Consider the following 12826-nt stretch of genomic DNA (forward strand, 5'->3'; position numbering starts at 1 on the left):
CTCAGCAGTGTGTGAAGTGTCTGGTTAGTTGGTTGGTTGGTTGCAGTCTGCAGTGTATATGAAAGTGTCTGGGTAGTTAGTATGTTGTGCACTTCACTCACAGTCTTGGTTCTCAGCAGCTGCCCAGGCTGACCAGGCTGCCACCCTGCTCTTCACATCCACCTGAGTAACAGTGGCAGGGGGGACCGGTGCCGGGGCAGAGGGGGGCGGAGGGATTGCACTGTCGTTCTTCAAAATCATCCTGGGGAGGAAAAACAGGGGAGTGTTGAAGATAGACTGCAGTGCCATCTTGGAAAAGTGGATTTAGCATTTAGGCCTGAGCCTATTACGTACACAGTGGCTAATCAAGCTCGTAGTCTTATTTCCATCCCTGACTTAACTCTGACAGCTCACTATTTAAAAAAAAGTTACTTCCTTTATGATCTTATGTTATTATTGGTGGTTATAGTTATACAGTATGTGGGCGTAATATCACCAGGAGACTAAACTACAGCACTGGAGAACATGCCAAGGACAGCGTGAGAGGGAGCGAATATTGGAATTTAGAATGCACTGAACTTGACATTCGCAACTCCCGATGCGACTCATAGGGGGAGCTGTTTCATTCACAGCACCTTTCACATTGCAAAACAGGGACACACACCCTTCTTTTGTTAACAAACATTTGGATTCTCAGCTTTGTATTTTGTACTTCTGATTTTTAATCTGCAGTCAGGAATCATTATAAAAAACATTTTTTTACATAAATATTGCCAGATGGAGGAAAAAAAGAAGCTGTTGCTTGTGTTTAATGTACAACATATGTAGTTTGTACCATAATTACCCAGTATGCCAGTTAATGGAGAGGGGTCTGGGAGCAGGGTTCAAGGGTCAAAGAGTTTTGAACACCCGCTGTGATATAAATAGGGCTTCTGTTTTTCGGGTTTTATTAATTGTATTTTTAGGTGCTTATTTTGAGCTATTTTCGAGTTTTTTGTAAATCTTTTTTTTTCAGGGCTTTTGTTTTTGATATACTGTATGAAATTAGTGTTTCTGGTTACTTTCCATTTTTTTTGAGTGAAACATGTATACTAACACACTTAAGTTGTACCTTCTTTCCCTTGCTGTCTTCCATGAAATCTCTATGGTCACGGGCACGGGCACATTCTGAGGTTTTTGGTGTAGACATTTTTGTAAATTTCGCCACAATTCTGTGTTAAATCCTCTGTACCTTAGCTGTAATACAGCTTTAAATCCCGCTAACAAGCCTCCATCCTGATTGTAATCTCATTTTAAACTTTGCAAGCGGAGTCTTCAACAGAAATGTAGGAATGTGCTGTCACTCAGTAGTTGGGGGGTGGGGGGGGGGGGGGTGGTTTAAAGTATTCAGAACTAATCAATGATAAGATACAAGTCAGGAAGGCGGGACATTGCCCAGCAGCACAGGGAAATGTATTTATTATTTTTGTAGTAGGTTTTATTTATTTATTTTTTTATGTGAAAAGGGTAAAGTCAACATGAGTAGATTAACCATTTCTACAGTGTTTATTAGCTATCCACTGATTTAATTATTTTTGTATTGGGGGTGTTTTATCGGTTAAAACCAAAAATCAGAAGCTCTAGATATAATTAATTGGGCTGTGTTTAAACCCTATTCAAAGCTCAAGGGTAGTATTTATGTTTCCCTCCCTAAGGATTTTTTTTACGAAGCAGGCTTTGATAATCCTAGGTGCACTGGGTCTGTTCACATATAGTAACAAACAAGAGCAAGCAGTACCTGAGTGTGTCTGACCTTTTCTTCTGCTTCCCACCTTTGTTGTCACTGATTGCGCTTTCAATATCCGAGTGGATCAGGTTCGCCTGCAGGGAACAACACTTCATTATTGTATTAAGTTTTCTTTTTAATTGCTGTACAGAGTCACATTTTTAAAAAACCTCCACCTACAGACTAGGATACACTTCTAGGTGAATACAGGCACATATAGGCATCACTGCGTGGACAAAAACAAGCCAAAAACCCTTGGATATCGTTGATTTGATGGATAACGACACCTGTGCCTTCTGCCAGTTCTGTTGTCAATTCAATGCTTGTCTTCTTTCTATTCCTTAAGGATATTATCTTCAAATATTGCTCATCCTTGTTACACAGCTTTGTGCGTCTTCCAGTCCTGGGTTGGTCAATTACAGATGATGTTTCTCTTTTTTTATGTATCTATATATATATATATATATATATATATATATATATATATATATATATATATATATATATATATAATGTGTTTGTTTGATATATATATATATATATAAAAATGTGTTTGTTTGAGATATACTCTTGGTAAGTGTAAACAGACAAGAAAGTCATAAAAGAGTACAAAAGAAGACATGAGCGACTGGAATAAAAAGTGGATTGCAATCTTACAAGTCATGCTTTGAGTTTGCGCTCAGTGTCACATGAGAAAGAATTCATTTCTTTCCCAGTGGGATTTAATATAAAATCAGGCCAAGTTGTAGAGTGTGTGAAACGGTCAAATGCAGAATTAAATCCTGTCAAGAGAGAGAGGAGCTGCAGACACCGGTGCTGATCGCGAGTTATTTCATTTCATTTTTATGAATAAATACACTTTGATATGCACAAAACTGTTCTGGATGTTGGCTTCTTTGAAACATGCATGCAGAAGATTTATGAATATCAACTTGATTTAGTAACAAATCACACTTAAAAAATACTGACTTAATTTTTTCAAATAGTGTGAGACTGAATAAATGTCTCCCAGCGCTGTCAATGGAAAGAAACCAGATTGATGTCAAAGATTGTGTTTATCTTGGCCCATGGCAGATGGAACCAAAAATAGAAAAGCAATGGCTGAAGCTTGTAAGTTTTTTTTAAAAAAATAAAAAAAGTAAACAAAATAACACTTTAGCAATATTTTACAGGAATGGGAATAAGACTCCCATTGCATCGATCCTTTCCTAGGTTTTACTATGAGTTTTAAGACACACCTGAGCTTGTTACCTACGCATTGGGGCAAATCAAGCTTGTAGTAAAACCTGGAATGGGTGAAACTGCTATACAATAGGAGTCCAGGCCTTTTATATTAATAAAGAAACTCTAAACATGTCCATAGATTGCGAGTTATGTGCCCTGGTTCTTGAAATTCCTGATCTAAATGCCTTCAAGACATTTACCTGGTCAAGCTATACGTCGGACGATTTTACACAATGTACTTGCTTCCGCATTCCCATAATTGATTAGCTAATACTGACATGAGATATATTTTACTACATCTCTGCTTATCTATCCAATATAGTTACTTAAAATGTGTTTTAAAAAAAAGTTCCAAAGGTTTCTTTCCAGCGAAATCAGTGTTTTTGAAAAACCAGTGCCACATCCCAGATACCTGACATTAAGCAAACATTTACCAAGGAGCCGATAACCGAGCATGTGACGTGCACGCAATCTCCAGCTTTCCAGTTCACTGAATGAGGAACTCCTGTTTTTGTAGCAGCAGGCATCTCTACTAGTTAATCCTAAACAATGCATGCTATGGTTTAAGCTTGGTGGACTTTGACTAATACCCACACACTCAAACACACCACAGCACCATATTTTAAAGGTGCAGTGACTTGCATGGCTTTCATATTATTTCTGAGCTGCACTTAATGAAGTTAATGTAAATTTAGAAGTGAGCATGCATGTCTCACACTTCCTTTGCAGTATCAAGCATGTAAAGAGTCCAAGAGAAAGTTCACTCAGCTTGGATTAGAGGCAGCCACCAAACACTTAGAAACATACTTTATAAGTAAGAGTCTAATTAAAATCAGGTAGGTTATGGAATAAAATTAGGATTTCGCAGACCTGCTGAAACATTAAATAAACCTAAGTAGATACTATTTCAGAGCACTGTAATAGCCTTACCGGTTCTAAAATGGAGTGCTATCATTTATTAAAGGCAAGCAAGAAACATCCCCCCAGCAGGTGCTGCCTTCATTCAGCGAAGACTTGCCCATACACTGAGGCTGCACATTCTGCATCCACTGAATTGGTTGGAAGTGCAACGCATCACTAAGTTACACAGATGCAGAAATCGTTTAGAAACAGTCCCAAAACTTGGTTACCCAAGGGCATCTTAATAAAGGCCATATATGCAGCATGTTCGTTGTCATGTTTTTTGTCCCATCCAGGAATTTATTTTATTAGTACTGAGTCAAAAGAAAGAAAACATGCCTATTCGGGTCTAAAATTCCAACTGCATTTAAAAAGTAAGCAGCAGGTTGTTTGAAGTGAGGTGGCTGTGCTAGATCGTGCCTGTAGTACTGATTTAACTTGGATACAACGGACAGGAAAACTTTTCTCTGCACTGACTTTCAAATTTGTTTTCTGAAAGCTGTTATATGTTTTACCTTCTGTTCAGCAGCCTCTGTAGTAACCTTTCGTTTTTTTATTCTGAAGCTAAATAGTGATCGATTGTATTTTCTCCAAAGTCACATTATAAGATGTGCAAATATACTGCATGTAGTTTCTTTGGGGAAAAAGCCTATCTACAGAATTAGGGCATGTAATTTGCATCTCTTGCGGTGTGCAGTAGTTCACTTAAATTAGGTTTCTTTTCTTTTCACACTGTAATAGTCCTGTATGCATTGGCGAAATCATGAATTAGGTAGACCCCTAGTTGTAAGTTACTAAAACTAAATAAAAAGCAGACGAAAACCTGATATAACACACTTAACTTTTTTATACAGAGCCTGTTGTGCTTTAAACATTTCAAATACTTATTATCTAATTATCCATAGCTAATAAAACACAAAATTAGAATACTAACAGAAATGTATTAGATTCAATGACTAAATGTCTTTTTCAGTGTCTTCACCGTTGAGCCCTCACTGCTGCAGACAGTTGCAGGAATACTTGCTTAATTCAGAGGTTTATGGAGGGGGGCGGGGTTTGTGAGCCTGGTTCTAATATTAATGTTGGGGGACATAAATGAACTGGACTGTCAACAAGGTCATCACTCTGATAAAATAGAAGGTACGGGTGGGTAAACTATGGAAGGCGGCTGCACTTGTTTCGTAGACTGTGGGTGCAACCCACCTTGATCTCGTCGCACTGGAAGAGGTGCAGGTCTGGCTTGGCCTGGCCCGGTTCTTTACACACCAGCGCTAAGATGGAGTCGTAGCTGCAGGCATTCATCACAGACTGGCAGTGCTGGATTGTGCTCAGGGGAAAATGCTCCAGCTCATTCTGAAAAACACCACCACAGTGCCATCAGCATCACGGTACTACAGTTTTAAAAAAAACATGTTTTTAAAAAAGACAGTAAAAGAATTCATCAAATTTTATTTTACTCAATTGGAAAACTATTATACCACAGACTTCCTTTTTTTAAAATCTCATATCTTCCCTGCTTGTACTGAGTAAACTGAGTACACACTGAGCGCCAGAATTACTGTCTGATGTCTCCCAGACAGTCTTTCTGTAGGTCACAAAGCTATTTAATCAATATTGCCATTAGCACAACTTTATGTACCAAGGATAAAAACACCCATTACAATTCTAAAAATAGTGACAAACAATTTAGGATGACTCACAAACCCCAACATTAAAAGCCAGAGTTGTTTATTTCTGGCTATGCTTTTCCTTCCCGAATGAAAAGCTCTAATGATTTTGAGAATCTAGCCATTAAACCTAAACCTTGTTCAGATTTGTTCTGTATGTGTGGTTAAAAAAGTAGCAGAGAAAATGTAGCAGAGGTGTAGAAATAAGACTCAGTGTGTATGTAGGTAACAAGCTCAGATGTGTCTAACGAAAACACATAGTGAAGCCAGGAGTGGATCAAACTGCTATGCAATGGGAACCTTATTACCAGCGTGTAGGGTGTCTCATTGTTATGCATGTTGTGCAGTTTGAACGAGAGGACTGAAAATCTGCTCAAACTGTGCGAGTTAATTTCTGTTATAATAGGAAAAACCTTATACATTATATAGAATGAAAATAGAAGATTGTACTCAAGAACTTATATTAAAAGATAACTTTGTTTTGTTTTTTTAACTCAGGAATTGTCTCGTGTCCAATGCACGGGACGACACCTATACACAGGACAAGATGTCCTGGAATATGAATCCTTCAATGGAGGCGGGCTCACCGTGGTCTCCACATCGATAAGGCTGACTGCCTTGTCGTCCACCTGCAGCAGCATGTCCTGGGTCCACACCTTCCCCTTAGCGTCCAGCAGCTTTAGCTTCCGGAGCCCGTCCTCCATGGTCACCATGGCCTCCTTGCGGTCCATCACAAAGGTGGTCAGGTGCTGCTCGCGGCCAAGAAGAACATACAGTCACCCAGGGAAGGGAAACAAGACTCCTGTTGCATAGCAGTTACACCCATTCCAGCTTTTAATAGGAGCTGGATTAGACACAGGGAATAGGCAACAAGCTCAGGTATATATTGTTAAACCAGGAATGGATAAAACTGCTATGCAATGAGAAATATAGGTGTTAGCCTATGTGTTTGCACAGTTGAAAGTATAAGAGTATAGAGAATAATACTGCATGTGGAGTTTAAATGCTTAGGAAAAGTAAAGGAGATTAACAAGCCTGACTGATAGTGGTCATGATGCTGCTGCAGAACTGAAGAGGGCATCCTTACCTCAACCCGGTACTGTGTAGTCTCAGACATGCTGGAAAGGCTGTTCCTCGCATAGTTCTTCCTTTGCTCTGTGCAAAACAGAGAGAGAGAGAGATCCAGATCAAGACAGCAGAGCATGGACAATTGCTTGGCTGTACTGTCAAGGGAAAACATGTTTTCTGTTTTTAAATAATGCAGTTGAAAACACATACAGCTATGGCCAAAAGTTTTGCATCACCTAGAATTTTAGGATTGAGACAATTAAAATGAAACTATATGAACCTCATTTAAAATACTTTATTTAACATTATGTAATCAAAGAAACTACAGAAATATATTGCATAAGTCTACCGGAAGCCTTCATAGTAGTACAGTATTTCAAGGTAGATTTCAAAATGTCATATTTTTAAATTTGTCAGTTTTTGGTTAAGTATATGCGATACTGCAAAGCAGTATGTAATTCAATATGTTAATGTAACATTATTCAGCAGGTTGTATTTAACTGTATGAAGCTAAATTAGTTCATTCTAGAGGGTGATGCTAAACTTTTGGCAATAGCTGTATGCGGCTCTGTGTGTGTTTTGGGGACCTGTTTTAACCCTTGAAGGCACAAGGGACATATTTGACAGTTAAAAGTACAGGGAACATGTGTGACCCACAAATAAAAATGACGCTAACGTTCATACTTTTTAATGAGGTGCACAAAACAGGGTTTCAAATGTACTGACTGGATCTGCTCATCCAAATTGTCATTTTCCTCCTCATGATATTTGAGTCGCTGTCAAATTTATTTTAAAGAAGAAACCGTTTGAACAGCCGCTCAGTATCTCGTGTTCATTAAAAAGGGGAAATATCCAGATTAATATTACAGAGAAACGCTTCTTAAAAAGGCCTTGAATTCTACTTATTTTCTTTAAATTGGCTTTATCTGCCTCATCCCATTATGTCCAATATAAGCATCTCATTTTTGTTTTCCATAATCTCTTTTTATATATTTGCTAATCTATGTACCGTATACAAATCTAATTGAATTCAATACATCTGAATGGGATAATCTAGGGAAAAAAGGAAATAAGTGTCATGGCTGCATTAACAGAGCAGAGTATTTATTTTTAGTCACCCTTCAGTGACCCCTGCTGGTGAAGGTAAAGATTGTGCATCTTCTCATTGGCTCACTACCCTGCTTGGTTTAGCTGTTGAAATGACATGGGTTGTTTTTGCAGCTGACCACCAGCACTGCTACTTGCTGCAACGCTCCCAGTACTTACCACCAGCACTGCTGCTTGCTGCAATCAACTCATGTGTCATCGATTTCTTCAGCAGTTACTGAATGTTACAAGTGCTCTTGTTCACTGTGCGTGCTTGGATGCAACACACATGCAGAAAGATCACCATTTTGATGTCATCTGACTATTTTAACTTTGTAACAACACTATGCTTGGAAACGGGGCTCTTTTCTGCAGCAACACAGCAAACGAAAAGGCAATCTATTAATGCTGCAAAACCAAAAACATTCATTCTTTTCTGAAATTGGTTTTATGGTGAACGCAGGCACAGGACAACAAGTTGCTATGGAAGTTTAACTGACATTAAAAGACTTCACTTATATAATTTGCTATAGATATTATGTTGTTTGCAATTCATGGCTAACCTCGCCTGCACACATTGCTTGCTTTACAGAAGTTAGAGATCTGGTACATGAAAAATCTCTGATTAAAGATATGATGGATATTATATTTAGCTGTACTTCATACATAGTAGGATGGCTGTTTTATTTCCTGCCTGGGCGTCACAAGGATTACTGAAACTGTAGTTTTGGTTTTGCAAGACATTTTTGAACAGCCAGACCAGGCACCACAAAAATCACCAAACAAACCACTGTGGGGTCCTTTCTAACCTTTCTTTTTATGTTTGGATGATGATCTGAAGAAGTACAGCCCGTCCATCCCTGAGTGAAGGAAGGGAAACAAGAGAGGCAATGGGCATAGCAGGGTACAGAACAGTCTCCTTTGAGAAACGGCAATGTCTGCACGTTAACAAAGAGGCTGGGGAGAGGGGGCGAGTACCCCAGTGCTGCAGTGTGCATGGGGGTGGGGGGGTGCTTCTTATAGTCGGTGTACTTTCAAAGGGATATACATATTTTAGATGCGCCACAGTGAACATTTGGGTAAAGATTTGATGCCGCATTACTTCCCATGGTAATGGTCAATTTCCATGATTTGGTCAAAGGGACACACTTTTGTAGGCTATGTGAGCAAGTCTGATGAACCAAGAGCAGGATATTAAACTTTATTAAACTTTGAGCAAAGTGGGGTTGGGGTCAATGTTCAATTCCAGTTCCTTTTCCCTTTTAAATCAATTCCAAGACATCATTGATCAGAATTGCAATTGGCAGCATTCTGGTAAAATGAGCGTCTCACAGCGGCAACAAATTAGTTAAATTGAAGTCAATGTTAGTCAATTAAATTTAACAAAACAGTTAAAACAACCACAACAATTATTGTTGGAAATGGAATTGGGAATGGATTTTAAAATGGAACAGGAAACTGAATTGAAAACACAGGCATGAACTCCAACCCTGGAGCAGAGCATGCAACATCTGCATATACTTTTTAAAATTTAAAACAAATGTTCCCAGCTTTGGTTAGCACTCTAAGGGGGGCAGTGATAATGTGGTTGTTCCTATTTATTATTATTATTATTATTTATTTATTATTAGCAGACACCCTTATCCAGGGTGACTTACAATTGTTAAAGTATCACAGTAGAAAGTATCACATTATAAAATATCACATTTCAAGTTGTCACATTATAAAATATCACATTACAGTATATCGCAATACAGGTAAGAGCAGTTATGAAAGTACAAGAAGATCAAATTCAAGTAAGAGCAAAATAAAGAATAAAGTAAATTATAAGTAAGAGCGAGTTTGACTAAGAGCACTTAAAACGTATAGTAAATATTTTCTAATATGAGTAAGTCCAGTAAGAACACATAGTAAGTATGACAAATGGATGAGAATCATTTCAAATAAGAGCAATTACCAAAAAAAAAAAAAAAAAAAACCTGGAGTTATCTATAACAGTAAAATCAAATACAAGATATGCTAAGTAGTTATAGTTAGAAGCAGTAGTTGCATGCAGCAAGGTATGGAGCAGTTACGTTCAAGAACAAGTACTGGTACAATTGAGTGCCATATAGTACAGTATAGTCGACAGTGTTTACAGGCTGTCTGAACAGCTCTCTTGAGGAGATGTCGGAAGGTGGTCAGGGACTGTGCAGTCCTGATATCCGTGGGTAGGTCATTCCACCACTGAGAGGCAAGGATGGAGAAGGACCAGGCAATGGACGTGGGGTAGCAGAAGGTGGGGGTACAGCTAGTCTGCCCAAGGCAGAGGAGCAGAGGGGGCGAGAGGGGGTGTAGGGAGAAATGATTGGAGATAGGAGGGAGCAGAAATTTCAAGATAGCAATAGGCGAGTACAAGAGTAGCTATAGGGAGCCAGTGCAGAGAACAGAGGAGTGGTGTAGCGTGGGAGAAATGAGGAAAGGAAAAGACAAGGCGAGCAGCAGAATTTTGGATGAATAGAGGGTGAGAACATGTACATGAACCCCTTGGTTAGTGCAATATATAGGGTTGTAATAATGAAACCACTGAAGAGAGTTGTGTGGAATGTCAAATGCAGTTCTTGACAGTGAGGTACACAGGCCTATAAGATTTTGTAACGCGTCACCAGTAGGGTGTGCTGTTGAGGCGGAGACACGAATAGTTAAGTGGTAATGTTTAAATGATCATATCCAATCACAGCACTCCATATACACACGTATAGCTTACTGGTGGAAAAAAATAAACAACAACTACTAACCCGTCTGTCCGGTATACAGTTAATACGACAGTCCTTTCAAAAGTTTGAGCCACAAAATGAAAGTCAACAAAGCATCGCGTTGAAAAAAAATAACATACAAACACTCAGAGCTTTACAGGCTCTCAAGGACACAGCCCAGCTTCTTCTGCAAGGTTCCTACACACCGTAAACCCATCAGCGGAGGAACAATGCAGTCAGGCAGGGAGGACGAGCACAAGAGCCTCCCTGCTACAAAAATAGAACACGTCATCACTGAGCGTGCAGCACGTGAGCCTGTTAATTAGATCGTTATTAGCATCATTATCATTAGTATACCAAACAGAAGAAATAAAATAGACAGATTGGATTTCAACATCTTTTCATAATGAAGGACTCAGCAGAACAGAGGCGTGTGTGCGTGTGAACTCCTCATAATCCAGGTCACTGCATGGCAATCACCTTGACTTGAATCACACAGCAACGTTGGGGTTCACGACAAACTGATCAATCCAGCACATCACCCTACGAAAGAGTAACGGGGTGGTACTCTAACGGAAGTAACAGGAGGTATAACTGTGGATTGGTGCAATCGCCTCCTTGCAGGGGGTGCACTTACACACTATACACACACATGGGGTTGTATTCAATGGGGCTACTTCAGAAAAGAGGTGAAGTGGGGAAAAAAAAAAAACTGAAAAGCTATCAAAAATCAATTTCCTATGCTATAATGTCATCTTGCATCAAATGTTACTATCTCAGTTCAACATGCTGATGTATGGAAATGCAGGGATGTATACACATCACAGCCCCCACGTTTTGTATCTGAACTAATATAAGTTGTGGAAGTGCATATACTGGGAAGCCGGCTCTGTGGTTTATAAACAGAACCAACAGAGGAAGGATTACCTGCATTTCCACAACACAGACCAAGTTATATTCGTTTACCTTCGGAAATTTGCAGATAATTGTATCATGATTTTCCCAGACTTATATGTATACGACATAGAGCTGCAGGAACCAATTATTTGATTAAAATGTACCATGTTTCAGTAAAAAGGTGGCTAAATATACAAACTGCTTGCTTTGATCAGATTTTCTGAGCGTTTGAAATGTCAAACAGAATGTGCACATCAAATGAAAGCTTTATTCAATCTTGATCCACCCACTCCTAACAGTTTGTGCCATTATTAAAAATGACATTCCGCTAAGCAAGCTCTGCTCCAAGGCTGTCACTTGTTTGTGAAGCTCATTTCTGGTGCTGTATTCTTCTCGTTCCAGATGACTGAGGTTGTGTGCCAGTTTGTTTCATTCTGGTTTGTCATGGAATGAAAGCATAATAATAAAGTAAAAGAAAAAGTCATCTATTCTTCTAATGATTACAGATTAAACACTGGCTAGAGTTTAACCCTGTAATGTCCAAAAAATAAGCTATTTTAATTATGTAACTAGATTTCTGTAACAAACCACTTATTTTTCCTGTCTGGCAACACAATGCACTGCATATGAAAAAATTTGGCTTGTGGGGCTGGATTTAAAAAATAATATAGGTGTGGCCAAGCACTGTACCAGATGTGATACAGAAATGGGCATGACAGGGTTAAAATGTTAGGCTTTTTATTCTTGTAGCGATGTGTAATGAGATGTGAGCAAGGTTTTCTTTTTTTTTTTCTTGTATTGAGCCTTCTCATTTACAGCATACAACAAGAAACTACAGTAATTGTTTCTGTAGGAGACAGTTTCCTGTGCCCTGGCATTTCTAGGGAAGCATAAATCCTTTGTAAAGACTGGCTTCACAATAAAACGCAACCTATGAAGGCAGACACTAGATAAAGAAAGAAAGGAGGTTTTCTATACTTTGTTATCTCACAACACTGCCGTCTTGTCATTCAGGAAATACGCCATGTAGATTCAAATGAAGAAACAAGGATGATGAAGTTGCATACCTGAACACTCATGTACACTGTGCGTGTGGTCTGCTAGACTGAGATAACAAACATCTTCAACAAGTCCTAGTCAAGGAGCTCAAAAGCAGTCAGTTCTACCAGGATTTATGATTCGTTAACTAATAAAAACGCACCAAAGGTCTGCACTCTTAAATTATCCACCTCAATTGGTTCAAATGATTCTGTTAAAACAGTAGAATCTGCACTCCTTAATGACCAGTCCCCCGTATATCAGATAGTACTGCTTCAGAAATCGTAATGGACTCTTATTGCAGTCTGTGTCCAGATTTCCCCGATTCTTTTTAGAATCAAAAGGGATTATTTTTCATGACTCGTTCATTTGGCAAAATAAGATGCTGAATATATACTGTGATTGCATTCATTAAACATTGACTGCAACTGATTATTATTATTTTTTGAATTGAATTGGAACACTTA

General features: G+C 38.8%; 1 protein-coding gene across 8 annotated transcripts in view; it reads right to left on the bottom strand.

Annotated features, from left to right (window-relative positions):
* LOC121318556 (epidermal growth factor receptor kinase substrate 8-like) overlaps window positions 1-12826 on the bottom strand; it is a 97961-nt gene that overhangs the window by 33897 nt on the left and 51238 nt on the right. For 7 of the 8 annotated variants that reach the window (XM_041255347.1, XM_041255352.1, XM_041255345.1 and 4 more), the window contains 5 exons: window positions 6623-6690; window positions 6123-6284; window positions 5072-5221; window positions 1757-1839; window positions 102-241 (listed from right to left, as the gene is read on the bottom strand). In XM_041255347.1, the coding sequence (XP_041111281.1) occupies window positions 102-241; window positions 1757-1839; window positions 5072-5221; window positions 6123-6284; window positions 6623-6690 (603 nt within the window). Of the gene's footprint in view, window positions 1-101; window positions 242-1756; window positions 1840-5071; window positions 5222-6122; window positions 6285-6622; window positions 6691-7869; window positions 8020-12826 lie in introns of those variants that run through there. The other variant, XM_041255351.1, reaches the window with a different exon arrangement.

The sequence above is a fragment of the Polyodon spathula genome, chromosome 7 (genome assembly GCF_017654505.1).
Source record: "Polyodon spathula isolate WHYD16114869_AA chromosome 7, ASM1765450v1, whole genome shotgun sequence".
NCBI lineage: Eukaryota > Metazoa > Chordata > Actinopteri > Acipenseriformes > Polyodontidae > Polyodon > Polyodon spathula.